This window comes from Callithrix jacchus, chromosome 5, assembly GCF_049354715.1.
Source record: "Callithrix jacchus isolate 240 chromosome 5, calJac240_pri, whole genome shotgun sequence".
NCBI lineage: Eukaryota > Metazoa > Chordata > Mammalia > Primates > Cebidae > Callithrix > Callithrix jacchus.
Window position 1 is genome coordinate 117241979 of NC_133506.1, and position 16331 is coordinate 117258309.

The 16331-nt window shown below is 45.3% G+C and overlaps 1 protein-coding gene and 1 pseudogene across 3 annotated transcripts in view; both read right to left on the reverse strand.

Annotated features, from left to right (window-relative positions):
• Window positions 1-2237: 2237 nt before the first annotated feature.
• IGF2BP1 (insulin like growth factor 2 mRNA binding protein 1) overlaps window positions 2238-16331 on the reverse strand; it is a 54381-nt gene continuing 40287 nt past the window's right edge. For 2 of the 3 annotated variants that reach the window (XM_002748460.6, XM_035301307.3), the window contains 10 exons: window positions 14443-14724; window positions 13150-13284; window positions 11749-11871; window positions 10843-10978; window positions 9643-9765; window positions 9179-9298; window positions 8201-8275; window positions 7252-7383; window positions 6900-7013; window positions 2238-3514 (listed from right to left, as the gene is read on the reverse strand). In XM_002748460.6, the coding sequence (XP_002748506.1) occupies window positions 3422-3514; window positions 6900-7013; window positions 7252-7383; window positions 8201-8275; window positions 9179-9298; window positions 9643-9765; window positions 10843-10978; window positions 11749-11871; window positions 13150-13284; window positions 14443-14724 (1333 nt within the window). In that variant the 3' untranslated portion in view covers window positions 2238-3421. The remainder of the gene's footprint in view (window positions 3515-6899; window positions 7014-7251; window positions 7384-8200; window positions 8276-9178; window positions 9299-9642; window positions 9766-10842; window positions 10979-11748; window positions 11872-13149; window positions 13285-14442; window positions 14725-16331) is intronic. The other variant, XM_017972690.4, reaches the window with a different exon arrangement.
• LOC118154035 (COX assembly mitochondrial protein homolog pseudogene) lies at window positions 15731-16208 on the reverse strand (annotated as a pseudogene).

Consider the following 16331-nt stretch of genomic DNA (forward strand, 5'->3'; position numbering starts at 1 on the left):
AAAGAATTTAAAAATATATCCTAAAGAGATGGTCCTTTCTTAAAAATATATATGTAGCACACACACACACATATATATCTTAGAGCACAGAAGCTTTTTTTTTAAGTCACTCTTCTCAAATCATCCAAATCTCCCAAGTGCTTTTCGCAATAGCTTGTTATCTCACCAAGAATGGGGAAATGGAGGCACTGAGTAGGAGGGCAAGGAGCTGCCCTAAGACCTAGCCTACAGGGCACAGGAGGGCCCACCAAGACAGGTCCTTCATCCCACTAAACCTTAACCACCAAACCACGCTCCTTTTGCTTACTAGTGGTATAACTTCCACGATTTTCTTGCTAGGCAAATATCAACAATGAGTGGAGCCTTGCCTAATGCAAGCAAGTCAAGTTTTTCCAGTCCCTTGCCACCCACTTCCTGGTTTCCTCTGGGAGCTGAATCAGCCAACGGAAAAGGACTTGGACTCAAGTTGTGAAGGGAGCAGGCCCCCAAGGAAACTGAACACTGCAACAATCACATTTCAGGTACTGTGGGATATTTTTTTCTTCCTGATGATAGCCTGAACCAGATATCAAAGCATGCTTGCTGCTGGAAACTCGCTTTAAATTACTACATGGCCGATGTCTGAACGTTATCTGCTTTGTTTTGGGATAAAGCATATAGAGCCAGAGATGGAAAGCTGGGAGACCCTTTCTGTGGTTGGGACAGGTGGAGAGGCTTAATTCTACTGGCCTGATGTGATCCTTAAATGCTTTTCTGCTTCTTTTCAATTTGGGCCAGACAGTTCTGGGGGCTACAAGGGAATGTCTAGGGAGAAAGTGATAAAGCAGGAACCTGTCCCAGTCATGGCTCCATATCCCCTGCCCCTCCTTGCCACCAGCCACCCTAAATGAGTAATTTCCTAAGTTTGGGTCCACTTTTAAAATCAATCAGACCAATCTAAAGAAAACAGGGAGAAAGAGGTGGGGGCAGTTATCTAGTATCCATTTGCCCCTTGGATCTATGGATACAGATTAAGAAGAATAGCAAGATGGAATTGAAATGAAACAATAACAAAAATAATGAAAAGCATTGCAATGCCAAACTAGGTGGACCTCTCTGAGGGCGAGAGGGTGGCCTTGTCTTTCTTCCATGAATGGAATCTTGGCTCCCATATTTTTAGACAGAGAAATATAGATTTTTTTTTAAAGGGTATATTTTTTAGGTATTATTTCTCTCCTCGATAAAACGGAGGCAATATTTTAAAATATCTCAACAGCACCACTGGTGGGAAAAGCTGGCTGGGATGCTGTTTAACCAGAGGAGGAAAGAGGAGACCAAGGGTCAGTGGTTGGTTATTAGATACTGTTTTGCCACACTGAGGGCCCCCAGCTCTGCTAAGCCTTTTAACCCTAACAGGTAGGATATTCCAGCAGCGGCCAGCAGCTGGGGCTCTAGAAGTCAGAGATCAGAGCCAAATAAGCCTCTGGGCTCTGCCCCTCTGGGCTCTCTAAAACCTAGGCCTTCCCTCTTAGCACTAACTAGCCTCCTCCTAAGGGGCCAGCCCCCACAGCCTTTCCCACCAGGCCTGTTCTCCATAGAGAGTTCCTAAAGGGTTACTGGCTCATGTTGTAAGAAATTATGAAACATAACTTTCTTGTTTTTTCTTTTCATTAAAAAAATAAAATATTCAAGACTATCAGCTTCTCTTTTGCTTTGCTTTGCTTTTTTATATAAAATATCAGCAAGCCGCAAAAAAACAAAAATCAAAAAAAAATTTTTTTAATGGGGTTGGGGGAACAAAAAGGAAAATAATTGCTGAGGTAACTTCATACCTTGAGGTAGTTTACTTCGCACACAGCATTGCCTGACTACGCCCACATGTTGCGGTTGTCTTGTTGTTACCGTTGTTGCAATGTTGAAAGGAGGGAACTCCACACATGGGCTTTTCCACATGTAGAGAGGCCTTCCTCTCTTCCCAGCACACTTGATAGCATTGTCCAGGGTAGCTAAAGTGCATTACCTGGCTAATATGCATTGTCAATCAGTATATTAGGAGGGGAGGCCTAACCTCATTTAACTGATGGCTTCTGTCCCCTACAAGGGCTAAACACTCCATGGGATCTTATTGAGCCTGGTAAATTAATAAATTAAGCTTATTTACCCCCTTGGTGTACAATGCTGCTGGTATTCGGAATATGCCAATAATAATTCACGGAGACAGAAACCGTCCGTTAAAAATTCCTCTCAGATACAAACAGAAGCAAGTACTCTCCAATTTACTGAATTTGCCAGATGATGGACTTTAGCTTTATCAGGAGTTCAGGGTTGCGTTCCAAGTCCCACTACCAAGGAAACAGTGCCGTGGCTGGGAGTGCCCCACAACCCCTGCCTCCAGGAACCAGCCCTTATGGGAACACATGGGCTGGGGTGAGGGCACTGTGGCAGCCTTTGGGGCCACTCAAGTCCTCCATGGAACTGAGACTTTATCAAGGGGAGTTAGCATCCCCTTCCCAGTGCTCATATCCAATCATTAAAATAGACTTTAAAAAAATATAAAATCTGCCTGAGAACGATGGGAATCTGGGACAGTGGTCAGCCCCTACCCTGCTGAGCATTCAATACCACCTATGTGCACCTGGACATAATGTGGAACCTACACGGGAGAGGGACGTGAATGTGGGGAAGCCCCAACAGAGTGGGGGAATTTCAGTTGTGCCAATTTGAAGATGGTGAACTGGAACAGATCAGCCACAAGGGCACTCCTTTTAAACGTGGATTACTATGTATTTTAACCATCTTTCTCTCCATTTTTCCCTCTTCTTCATTCCTTATTATACCTATTGATTGGTTAGAGAGTAATCTACAGACACTGACTTTTCTTTTCCCTTGAGTCAATATTGTAAGCAAAGCGATGCATTCATTCCCATTTTTATCTGGTAGCAATAAAGATAAAACAATTAGTGTAAATATAGAAAGAGGTGGAGAATGGAGGTATTTTAATCAATTACCCAAGTAGGAGGAAGAATACTGGAAAAGTGTTAGTAGGGTCAAGAAATAAATCATCCTTTAAGGCTGATTAAAACACCCCTCTGCATGTTTTTAAAACCTGATAGAAATTTTATTTTTCTTCCCACTGGAGTGTTATCCACCCTCTTAGTGGGGCCTGGAGAGCTTCTTTATACAATCCACGTTTAAAAGCGCCTTGCACTAGAATTTCTGACACCCCAAGGAGCGGACAGTGTTGGGCCAATTGGCTGGGTGTTTGGGGCTGAGAGATCAGGGTTCCTCACTAGAACGTCTTTCTCAAGCGAGTGGGCAAACCTGATCTACAGCCCGGCCCAGGTGTCCCGGATTCCCACTCATTCTCAGGCCTGCCGGGGAGAGCACACTCTGGATTTCTGCCCGTTGTTGTCCTGGACTTGAAGGGATAGGGAGGGGCTGGTCACTTCCTCCGTGCCTGGGCCTGGTTACTCTGTCCCTTCTGATGCTGCTGCTTAACCTGGGCCAGGATGTCTCGGATCTTCCGCTGAGCCATCTGCGGCAAGAACAAGCAAGAAGGGGTGAGGACCTTCAAGGAAACAGTCTTCCACAAAAGAGAAGTCATCAGGTCCAGACACAGGCAATAAACAAAACATGTCACATGGGACTCAGAGGAAAGATAAAGAGGAAGAATGAGGGTTGGGGTGACCTTGTTATTTCTATTTCTTTGCCTCCAGTGAAGCCTGAGCATCCACTGGAAAATACAGCAAACATGGTGGATGTGGGTGGGAGATGGGGTTGGGAGATGTGATGGGAGAACAAACAGTAGTATAAACCCATTCATCAGAATCTAAAACTTGACAAAGTTGATACACATTACCGAACCCAAAATAGAATGCCTAGAGTTTCTAGGTAGAAATATATTACATGTTGTAGACCAGTGGTCCCCAACCATTCTGGCACCAGGGACTGGTTTCATGGAAGACAATTTTTCTTCCATGGACAGGGGTGGGGATGTGGGCGTGGTTTAGGATGACACCTCAGATCAGCAGTCATTAGTTAGATTCTCATTAGGAGTGCGAAACCCAGATACCTCCAATGCTCTGTGCATCCCTCGAGTACTTCACAACAGGGTTCCTGCTCCTATGAGAATCTAATGCCGCACTGATCTGACGGGAAGCAGAACTCAGGAGGTAAAGCCCGCTTGCCTGCTGTTCACCTCCTGCTGTGCGGCCCAGTACCAGTTCCTGACCCTGGGCTTGGGGACCCCTGTTGTAGAGGGTTGCTGAAGAGCATCATAACTTAAGAGATATCATCACAAATCCATGCCTCATTTTAATACCCCAGGAAAAGGAATAAAATGTCCAGATATGGCCAGGTACAGTGGCTCATGCCTGTGTAATCCCAGCACTTTGAGAGGCTGAGGTGGGTGAATTACCTAAGGTCAGGAGTTCAAGAGCAGCCTAGACAACATGGTGAAACCCCATCTCTACTAAAAATACAAAAATCAGTCAAGTGTGGTGGCACATGCCTGTAATCCCAGCTACTTGGGAGGCTGAGGCAGGAGAATCATTTGAACGGAGGTTGCAAATGATTGAGGTAAGGAGGTTGAGGTGGAGGTTGCAGTGAGCCAAGATCGTGCCACTGCACTCCAGCCTGGGTGACATAGTGAAACGCTGTCTCAAAAAAATTTTTTTAAATAAATACTAAAGTCCAGATATGGGTTAGTCAAAAAGCATAAATACATAAGCTTCACTGTGAAAATGGACAAAATACCAAATCTTTTATTATTTCCTTCTTAAAAGGTTCTTCCCTGGGGCCGGGCGCAGTGGCTCATGCCTGTAATCCCAGCACTTTGGGAGGCTGAGGTGGGTGGATCACGAGGTCAAGAGATCGAGACCATCCTGGTCAACATGGTGAAACCCCATCTCTATTAAAAATACAAAAAATTAGCTGGGCATGGTGGTGCATGCCTATAATCCCAGCTACTCAGGAGGCTGAGGCAGGAGAATTGCCTGAACCCAGGAGGCGGAGGTTGTGGTGAGCAGAGATCGCGCCATTGCACTCCAGCCTGAGTAACAAGAGCAAAACTCCGACTCAAAAAAAAAAAAAAAAAAAAAAAAGGTTCTTCCCTAAGAATAAAGTTGTATAAGGGAAATCAACTGCAAAATGGGATTCACTTCATAGAATGAAGATCAGAAGAATGTCTCCTTTCCATAAATGAGTGCTTCCTTTCCTGGTTTAAGAGGAGAAGCTGAGTCTGGGCATTGTGGCTCACGCCTGTAATCCCAGCACTTTGGGAGGCTGAGGCAGTCAGATGGCTAGATTGCTTCAGCCTAGGAGTTCAAGAACAGCCTGGACCACATGGTGAAACCTCGTCACTGCAAAAAAAAAAATACAAAAATTAGCTGGGTGTGGTGCTGCCAGCCTATAGTCCCAGCTACTTATGGGGACTGGGGTGGGAGGATCACTCGAGCCTGGGAGGTAGAGGCTGCAGTGAGCCATGATCATACCACTGCACTCCAGCCTGGGAGACAAGAGCAAGACCCTGTCTCCACCAAAAAAAGAAAAAAGGAAGTTAATCTAGGTTGGGGAAATAATGTGGAAGTCAGTAAGAGGTCCAACTTCATCAACCCTGGCTTGATGTTTTATATAGCTTTTCATTTAATTCTTAGTCTCATCAGCTGAAATTGCTTCAGTGTTTAATATTCATATATCCTGACTTTGTCCATCTTTGGATATATTTACTCTCTTTAAAAAACAAAACAGCTGAATTAAAGATCCCATTTACCCTCTTAAGCTTCGTTTATAAAATGAAATTGTTGTGGGAATTAAATGAGTTAATATATATATAAACCATATAAAACAGTGCTTGTTTATGTCAAAGGTACCCAACCTGTAAGTCTTAGATATTATTATTATGGCTCTTATTAATACTTCTTTTGTTTGTTTCATATATATACACACATACACATACATATGTATATATTATTGAGATGTAACTAAAACCTATCTTATTAATACTTCTCAAAGGGTTATCAGACAGTTACTTATCCAAGGTCACATAGCAGAAAGGCAATGTATGTGAAGTTTGAGGTCAAAGCTCCCTGGCTCCAAAACCTTCGTACTCGATGCTACACCACATGGCACTGAAAGCCAAAAATCCAAGAGCCAGTTTGCTCCAATTGCTCTAGCAGCCCCAGCAGACCACAAGCCTGCCGAGATCCAGATATCCTCTATGAATTGTAGGAGCCGTCATCAACAGTCTCCAAAGTTCCTTTCCAGTTCTAACACTGATGGATTTAAGATTTTAGGAAAACACCATTAGCTGTCAACCACCTGTTTGCCTGCCTTGTTGAGGTTCAGCAAAATTTGAACCTGATATTGGCCTTTCCTTCTAGGCTCTGGAGCCTGTCCCAGTGCTGGACAGCAATGATGAGTTCTGGGAAAGGAAGGGAAGGGTGGAAGAGCAGAAACCAGGGAGGGAATAGCCATTCTGAGAAAAGCAGAGGAATTACATTTCAAAAATGCAGTCAATCCAGGGTATTAGTACTGTGATCATTATTCCATGAACAAAACCAATCTTCTTTCCTAACCAGTGCAGAAAGGGGCTAGGGAGGGGACTAATGTTTAACATATTATATGTGTGTGTGTGTGTGTGTGTGTGTGTTACAATATACAATATATGTAGCATGTTAATATACAATATATAAACATGAAAGTTGTCAAATCACTTTCCCTAGAGAGTAATCAGAAGGAGTAAGTCATCCACGCATCCTACTTCTGCATCTGAAAGAGGGTAATAACCTAGCCCAGAGGCAGGCAGATGTGGCTGAGGCCACAGGATTTGCCAAGGTCATGCAAGTCAACCTCTGGAGTCTCTGCTTCTCTGCTCCCTGGGCTCCTGTAGCCCTCCCGCAATGGGGGAGCACCATATGTACCTGACTGGCATAGAAATGTCCGATGATTTTCACGATGACCTGGTCATTCTCATCAGGGGTCTGGTCTCTCGGCACTACCACCTCAGCTGCCGTCAAATTCTGCAACTCGTTCACCTGGGGGTGGCCAGAGAGGAGCTCAGGGTGCCATCAAAAAAGCATGGGTGGGGCTGCAGGGAGGAGCCAGGGTGACTAGTGGGGAGAAACTGGAAGAGTCAGGAGCTGAGCTTGGGAAGTAGAATCAAGTAAATGAACAAATTAGGAGACCTGAAGTTGAGCAGCACAGGAGCCCAAAGAGAGCTGTTGGGATTGGAGACCAAGGCCCAGGGCTTTCAACCTGGCCCTCACAGCTCACCGTTTTGCCACCTTTGCCAATGACCCGGCCAGCTGCCGATGCTGGCACCCGTATGTGGGTTTCCAGCTTCACTTCCTCCTTGGGACCAAAGAAGTTCTCCTCCTTGAGTTTGCCATAGATTCTTCCCTGAGCCTGGGAAGAGGAGGTAATTGTTAATCAGTGGATCATGTATCTGTGACAAAAAGGAAAAGTGGGGAAAAGGAAGTATAGCCCCCAAGCTCTGGCCCACAGGCCCTCCCCATCCTAGTCGGGCCAACCATCTAAGGCAGCTGAAGGGCAAGGCGCAGGTGGGCAGCTTGTCAGCATTCCTTCTGCTTAGCTATCACACTGGAGACCCTGAGTGGAGATTATGAGTTATGAGTAAGCGAATAAACACTCCCCAAGGGAAAAAATATTTCCCAGAGGAACGTAATTCACAAGCTACAAACCAGACCTATGGGGTCTGGGATGATTACATTGACCAGCATTTCAAGGCCCTAAATGGAAAGTAATCAAGTCACACAGAGGGCAGGGTAGCCTGACATTCCAGTGGCCCAGAGAGCCGTCCCAGTCCTCTACAGGTTAAGTTAAGCTAATAGATGGTTCATTTTTTGGCTGTCTGATCAGAAGTTCGAGAACCTTAGGATTTAGCGGGGACATAAAAGAAGAGAATCTGGCATCAAAGGCCTTCCTTAGAAATGAAGGCAGAGTGCAAATAAGATGCCTTCGGACTTCTTTCCTTCCCATCTTCTTCTGTTGACTTTAAAAAGGGAAGTGGAAGTCAACAGAAATTGAGTTTGACGTCAATTTGAAAATAGCTCTGCAGCCCTTTATCCTGCAGGGAAGGCTTAAATATATGATGAGGACTTGATGGCTAATGGCAAACTGCCCCAGCCTTTTTCCTACCACAGAGGAAATACCCAACCTCAATTCCTCCATGTTCAGCTTGGAAAACAATAAAGACCAAAACCTTGAATTGGGCCTCCGGCGGTCCAGTGATGATAACCATACGAACTTTGGAGTCAGGTGTTTCAGGTGGTGCAATCTAAAGAGCAAAAAAGCTAATCAATGATGGACCCGCCATGGGAAGACCCCCACCATACCTACTTCATCCAGTTCCCCTTTACCACCCTTACTCGAACTACCCATTCTGAAGACTTAGGAAAGGAAGAACAAAGACCCTGAAGCCCACATCATCACCCCTGCACACCAGAATTATTAGGAGGGCAGAGGTGATCAGTTAGAAGGACTGGCTTCAATGACATTTTCTAAGTAGGACCTCCTGCCCCCTCCACCTACCAATCTCCTGATCTCCCAAGAGGTTTCAGTGGAGTCTTGCCAACAGGTAAGGACATAAATAAAATGACCAACAGATAGAGGACAATAACTGCACCTCCACTGGGGAGCAATCAAGTTTTCTGCCCAACGCCTTTAAGACAACTGAAGCAACTGGGTTTAGTTTGTGAAAATTAACAGTACCTTTGTTTCACGATGACAGATCTCCCTTCTCTCTCCCCTAGACACTGGCTAGGGAAGGTGACAAATAATCAACACTTGGTGTTACTATGTGAGCCAAAGGTTTTGGCTGCATAGCCTCATTACATTGTACTGATGAGGAAAGTGAGACTCAGATCACATAGCGTATGGGGGAAGGGGTGATAAAGTGGGTCTGGGATTTGAACCCAATTCTATTTGTGTTAGAACCTAAGTTCTCTTTCTATGTTACAACCCTGCCCTGCCCAGCCTGAAAACCCAGAAGCACTGAAGCCATTCCATGGGGATCAAGCAAGGTTAAAAAGAAAGAGGACTGCAATTCTATGGGGGAAAGCCCCCTCACATGAGACACAGAATTCTCAAATGAGTATGGGGAATCTGGGAGAAAGTATAGAGTGATAGAAGCAGAGCCCCCTCCCTTTCCAGAAACAGGAAGACCCACAGAGCAGATCACCTTGATGGAGGCGCTGGCAAACCGGGAAAGCTGTTTGATGTGCTGCCCCTTCTTGCCGATGATGGCGCCCACTGCCTGGGCGGGAATAAACACCTGCACCATCTCCTGCTCGGGAGCCTGCTGCCAGGACACAGAATGTTATTACCTGGGGGACCAAGGAGCAGGGCCCAGAAACCCTCCATTCCCCTGCCTTGCATCCTCACTCAACGAGGAAGGAGTAAAGGGAAAAGGCCAGGAAAGAGTGAGGAAACAGTGCTGCCTGTGCCCCGACAGCATTCTAGGCAGACACTTGGGAACCTTAGAGCCAGTGGCTAGGAGCAATAGAGAGGAGGGACACCCCAAGCCCTTCCTTCCCTCTGCCTGCAAAATGGCCAGGCAGCCAACTCCCATAGGGTGCTTGGCCCCCCGTTAAAGGAGGCTACATATGGGCCCAGGGGTCCCATGTAATAAGAGCTTCCACCTACCATAAAGGAGCTATAGGGAGCAGCCCCAGTAACGCTGCTGGGAGGTGGCGGGACTGCGCTGGACGAGGCTGGGAAAAGACCTACAGCAGCCAGGTTCAGGCCAGGGATTAGGTGAGACTGAAGCTGTGGAAGAAAGGTGAGGAGGAGGAGTCAGCACACCCTGACAGGGCCTGGTAGTCCCTTGTGTGTGGCCCTGGCTGAACCAGAAGGGCAAGGAGCCCCAGAGCCAAAAACATTAATTACATGCTTTTACACAAAAGCGTACTTTGTGCTTTTCATACACTCTCACCTACACACTTCGGGTGTGAAATTTTAAGTGATAGGATGTTCTCATTGGACTAAGGGCTAGCAACAGCAACCAGAAATGCCAAAGTTACACAACCTCAGAAGTCCTTTCTCTCTGGCTGTTCAGACTGCTGGAGACAGATAATAGACTCATGACACTCTATTATAATGCCCCTATATAAGAAAAGAAGGTACAGAAACAGAGTTCCATTTGACTTCTAGGACTCTGGTTCTAAAAATTTTTGGTCTGTACCCCAACCCAAGTCTCCTTTAAAAAATGAGATAAGCTGCATGAATTGGCTCATGCTTATAATCCTAGTACTTTGGGAGGCCAAGGCAGGAGAATCATTTGAGCCCAGGAGTTCAAGACCAACCTGGGTGACACAGCAAGACCCTGTCTCAAAAAAGTAAAATTTTAAAAAATTAGCTGGGCATGGTGGTGCACACCTGTAGTCTCCTAGGTACTTGGGAGGCTGAGGCAGGAGTATCCCTTGAGCCCAGAAGGTCAAGGCTGCAGTAAGCTATGATCGTGCCATTGTGCTCCAACTGGGCAACAGAGCAAGACCCTGTCTCAATAAAATAAAATAAAGAAAAAAAAAGATATAAAAATCAGATGAAAATGATGAACCTCCCCACTTCACTAAAGTGCACACAAACACAAATTGTACACATACTTGGAACCACATACTTGGACTCAAAGCCCAAGATTGGACCCCTATCCTAGGAACCAGGTGAAGAATCCTTGCTAATTAAATACAATTTAAAAACCTATTTCTCACTGCCAAGGTCCAAAAGCATCAACTAAAGCTTCAAGGCCACATGGCACAGGGCACATATCCATCACCCCGTACCCCACCAGCTGCTACTGCTAAGACTCAGGAAAGGATAACCAGAGGATTCTAGCCCAGCACTCACGCTCATGGCAGCCACATCATTCTCGTAGGCCTCTCGAACTTTCTTCATTATTTCCTGCTCAGCCCTGCAACAATTCTCAATGGCCCCCTTCACAGTGATGGTCCTCTCAGGGTTGTAGAGGGTAAGGTCCTGCAACCTGGCAGGAAGAGCAGAGCCGTGTCCTTTCACTGGCAGGCCAGGACCAGGCCCCGGAAGGAACAAAGACAAGAGGCCAGCTGAGTCACAGGCCTACCATTTCTGCAGGCTAGTCAACTTCCGGCAAACGATTCTGCATCTCCAGTATTTGGTGTCCCCAGTTTGTAACCAGGGCAGGGGGTAAGATGGAGGGAGATGACAACACCCAGCTCAAACCCCTCTGTTAGCAAATGGATCCAATCGCAGACAGATTATGGTTGCTGGTCAAACAGGAAAGAGAATTGTGCCGCCAAGTTTCTCCACTGATTCTACACAATCCATGTTCTGTACCTTTTTGGACAAGAGCAACTACTTTGCCCACAGGCTAGTCTCTGATGAAATAAACAGGCACACTGCTTGCAGCAGCAGCCCACCACAGACAGAAAAGGGCCAGAGTCACTTCTCATAGTGACAGCCCTAAAGCCCTGAGTCCCTAGCTCCTAGTTGCAGGCTGTCCTCAAGCCACAGAGAAACAGGGCTGTGATGTGATTGGACATGGACTACAGAGGCAGCACCCTACAACACCCCCACCTCATATGACAGTGGAAATGGGCAAATCCAGTCCTTATAGAGATTTTTTTAAATACTTTTTACCATTTCGACTATTTTTCTTCCAGAGGCAGAGGGAGCATCAATTTTAAAACAGCACAAGTCAAGCTTCCATGATGAAATACTGACCCTGGCCCACATGCATCCCCCACTCATAAAAAGGGAAACAGAAGAGAGCCTTACGAAGAAATGGTGATTTTTGTTTCGGTGTCTTGCTCCACCTTTTTCAGGTTCCGTCCTTCCTTGCCAATGAGACGCCCTACAAAGTTATTATGGGCCAGGATCTTCAGGGGTACCTCATCAGCCCTTGGGAAGACAAGGGAAGAAGTGGAAGACAAAATCTCCTTCAATTGTGGCCATCATGAAGACTCCATTACCATGCCACTCTAGACCCCTGATTTGACATTTCCAAGTAAAACATCTCAAAACTTATCAAACTGCATACTTAAAAAATATATGTGATTTATTATATATGAATTGAACATCAATAAAGCCTATTTATTTTTAGCAGTGAACTGCTCAAAAAAAGAAAAAGCCAATTTATTTTATTTTATTTTTTGAGACAGGGTCTCACTCTACAGCCCAGGCTGGAGTGCGGTGGCACACTATCAAGGCTCATCACAGCCTTGATCTCCTAGGGTCAAGCCATCCTCCCTTCTCAGCCTTTCCAGTACCTGGGACTATAGGCACTGTCCACCACATCCAACTAACTTTTCTATTTTCTGTAGAGGTGAGGTTTCACTATGTTGCCCAGGCTGGTCTAAAACTCCTAGCCTCCCAAAGTGCTGGGATGAGAGGCATGAGCCACTGTGCCCAGCCAATAAAGTTGTTTTAAACAGCACAAGTGTATAAAGGAGCATATGAAAGCAGATTCCTTCCATTACTGTTTTCCGATGAGGAAAACTTTAAAACAATTTAAATATCCATCAAGAAATAGGAGATTCATTACATCAACTATGGATAGCTATACTGTGGAATTCTCTATAAAAACAATGAGGTCTGTCCATATGTACTAATATATGTGTTGATACAGAAAATGAAAAAAAGTATAGAACAGCCTGTTCAGTGTGATTCTCTTTGAGCTAAAACTCATGTGTACACATGTAGGCACGCATACACATACCTGTGAGTGCACAGAATTTTTAGGGTATACAACAGGAGTAAGAAGGGGTGGGGTGTGGTGGCACGCACCTGTAATCCCAGCACTTTGGGAGGCCGAGGTGGAGGGTCACTTGAGTCCAGGAGTTCAAGACCAGCCTAGATGATATGGTAAAACCCCATCTCTACAGAAATCTAGTCAGGTGTGGTGGCACACGCCTGCTATCCTAGCTACTCAGAAGGCTGAGGCAGGAGGATCCCTTGATCCCCGGAAGCAGAGGATGCAGTAAGGCAAAATCATGCCACTATACCCAAGCCTAAGTGACAGAGCCCTGTAAGAAGATTTTATTTCTCAGTTCACATCTTTTTGTGCGACTGATGACTGTATTTCCTGCACGTCTGTATTACTGCTGTAAAAAGTTGAGTTGGGGAGGCTCAACTAGACTGGCAGCCCCTGAAAATCCAAGAAAAAAGCTAGAGCCTCACGTTTTGGTGTCCTTGGCCTCTTTATGCATAATCTCCAAGATCATCTTACAGGCAGAGGAGCAGCCCTCGGGGGTGGAGTGCACACTGATGGCTTTTTCAGCTGCACCTGCATTCTCCTTCCTATGCACGTCTATCCTGGGGGTGACAAGGAGAAGTCTGGTTAGTTGTCCCCAGTGATACCAGTACTTCAGGCTCCCCACCACCACCACCACTCCTCAGTCAAAGGCATAGAACCTGCTCTTCTTGGAACAAGGTCAAACAAGTACAAATTTGGGAAGAGCAATGAGTGGACTGGAGAAACACAACCCATCTGTTACTCTGGATTCTGTCTTAGACCAGCAATGTCTCGATCCAGGCACAGTAGCTAACAGCTATAATCCCAGCATGTCTGGAGGCCGAGGCAGGTAGATCACTTGAGGCCAGGAGTTTGAAACCAGCCTGGCTAGCAAGGGGAAATCCCATCTCTACTAAAAATAGAAAAAAAATTAGCTGAGTGTGATGGTACTCAGCTACTCAGGAGGCTGAGGCACAAGAACTGCTTGAACCTGGGAGGCAGGGGTTGCAGTGAGCTGAGATCACGCCATTGCACTCCAGCTTGGGCAACGGAGTGAGACTCTGCCTCAAAAATAAATAAATAAATAAATACCAAAAATAATTTTTTTAAACAGGTGGTTAGGGAGAACACAGCCTATGACACAAATGCAGGGGTGGGAATTACCAGTCCATAGCTCCAAAGCTGCATTTCTGCTTGAAACAAATATAAAGAGAAGATAGTGCCTCAAACTCAAAGTAAATAACAAGATTTACTATGATAAGGACATAATGTGACCTTTCTTTGCCGACGAGTACACTGATCATCTATAAAGACCAGAGAAAGAAGGTGGCTGTGGCAGAATGGGAGATGGGACCCAATTATGATGGTCCTGACTTTGGACAGGTTGGCCAGCCCTGTTACCACACTAAGTGGTCATTAAATCACAGAGCACTGAGGAGTGGCTGACATATCAAAATAAGGTTTACTTGGAAACTTTCTATGAAACTCAACATGAGAAATTATAGAACCTCTCTTGCTAATAAGTGTATTGGCCCAGCACCCCAGACCCACTCTCCCTGCCCATCTGACCTCCCTTTCCCACAAGGCTGGGATTGGAAGCAGTGACCCCTTGAATACTCCAGGCAACATTTCCTAAAAGGTAAATGTTGATGTCCCCAGCATGCTTCCACGAGGCCTCTTTAGGTACCAACCATTGTTTTTTAACACCCAGCCACCATTCCCTAGGAGTCAAGACTCACTTGGACTGGGTCTGTTTTGTGATGTTGCGGATGGTGGCCCCCTCCTTGCCAATTATGGCACCCACATACTGGGTGGGCACCAGGAGTCGAAGGGGGATGTCCACTTGCTGCTGCTTGGCTGGAGCCCCCGCTGCCACAGGTGAGCCCTGGCGGGGCTGACCCCGGGAGCCAAAGCCTCCACGGCGCCCATTCTCAGGTCCTTGTGCTATCTGCTCATCAGGGATGTAAGAGACCTTCAGGGCATGGTTCTCCAACTGGTGGCCGTTCAGCTTCATGATGGCTCTAGGGACAGAGTAAGAGCCTACAGGTCATTCCAATCTATGCCAATCAAACCATATGCTCTCTTGGCCAAAGCACTCTAATAAGTTACAGCTTGGAACACACTAAAGAAAAAGAGGCTAGGTGTGGTGGCTCACATCTGTAATCCCAGCACTTTGGAAGGCTGAGGCGGGCAGATCACAAGGTCAAAAGATCAAGACCATCCTGGCCAACATGGTGAAACCCCATCTCTACCAAAAATACAAAAATTAGCTGGGCATGGCGGCACGTGCCTGTAGTAGTCCACTGGGAGGCTGAGGCAGGAGAATCACTTGAACCTTGGAGGCAGAGGTTGCAGTGAGCTTGAGTGAGATCAGGCCACTGCACTCCAGCCTGGTGACAGAGAGAGACTCCGTCTCAAAAAAAAAAAAAGGAAGAAAGAAAAAAGGAGATAGCTACCTGCCCACCACTCCCACCTTCATCTTTCAGAACTTTCTGGTCTAAATAGCATCAAAGACTTCAAAGGAAAAGCACATAAATACAGTGATCCCTAACACTTAGTTGGGATTTATTGTTCACAAAGGCCTTCTATTGGAACCATCAGAGAAATCGGCTTCCAGTCCAATAGAGAATAGGATTCTGCAAGCCTAAAAAGGAAGAGCAAGCCATTGATCTCCAAGTACTCCCATGACAACTGGAAAGCATACCACAGACCTGAAGAGGCTTCACGAAACTGACACAGACTTTCTAGATTGAGAAATCCCTACCACAAGGTGAGGAAACCAACTGCTAACTACTACATAATTAATCCTAATTTTAGAGATGATGAAACCAAGATCAAAGAACAGTGAAATGTATACGTGTAGAATTCAAATGTTAATCCTGCTCTAGCATACTTCCTAATGAAGTATGAGATTCGATTGACTCAAGAATGTGTTTGCTTTATCTTAATTCTGAAAGTTTTTTAAATTAAAGATCTTTATTTCAGACAAAAATTAATATTTCCATAATTAAGATAAAGCAAACACACATTCTTGAGTCCACTACTTAAGGAGACTTATACTATAAGGAACTTCCATGAATATCAGAGTTCCTAAATGTCATTTGAATATTTGCCTACAGGCTTATGGGAAAGCTTCTGAGGCCTTCTCTTTGCAGAAATTCCAGTTTTTCTGAATTCTTCCTTCCTTCAGGTATTCCATTTTGCATTCTTCATAAAAGGCTGGACCATTATAGTTGAGCAGTTAGACGTTTTTTCAATGTAGAATTTTCTTTCCAGCATTTTCCTCCATCAAGATTCCAGAATTATTGCAATATTTGGTAAAATCTTGAACTTGTTCAGAACACCTCTCTCTGGCCTTTTCTGTCATTATTTTAGGGATTAAAACATCTTTTTCGACATGTCTGAGATGTTGCTTTAAAAACTTGCAGTGTCTTCCCAATTGTTTCTGACACAAAATTCAAACTCCTTGAAATTGTTTACATGACATTTCATGAGTCATAACTGAAACCCCTCCACAGCCATGGCACACACTCCTCTTTGATCTCAATTCTCCTTTCTTGTGGTCTTTGCTTCAGCTACTGTTTTTCAAATTTCACGGCAACCCACCAGAAAGTTGTTAAATTTATAT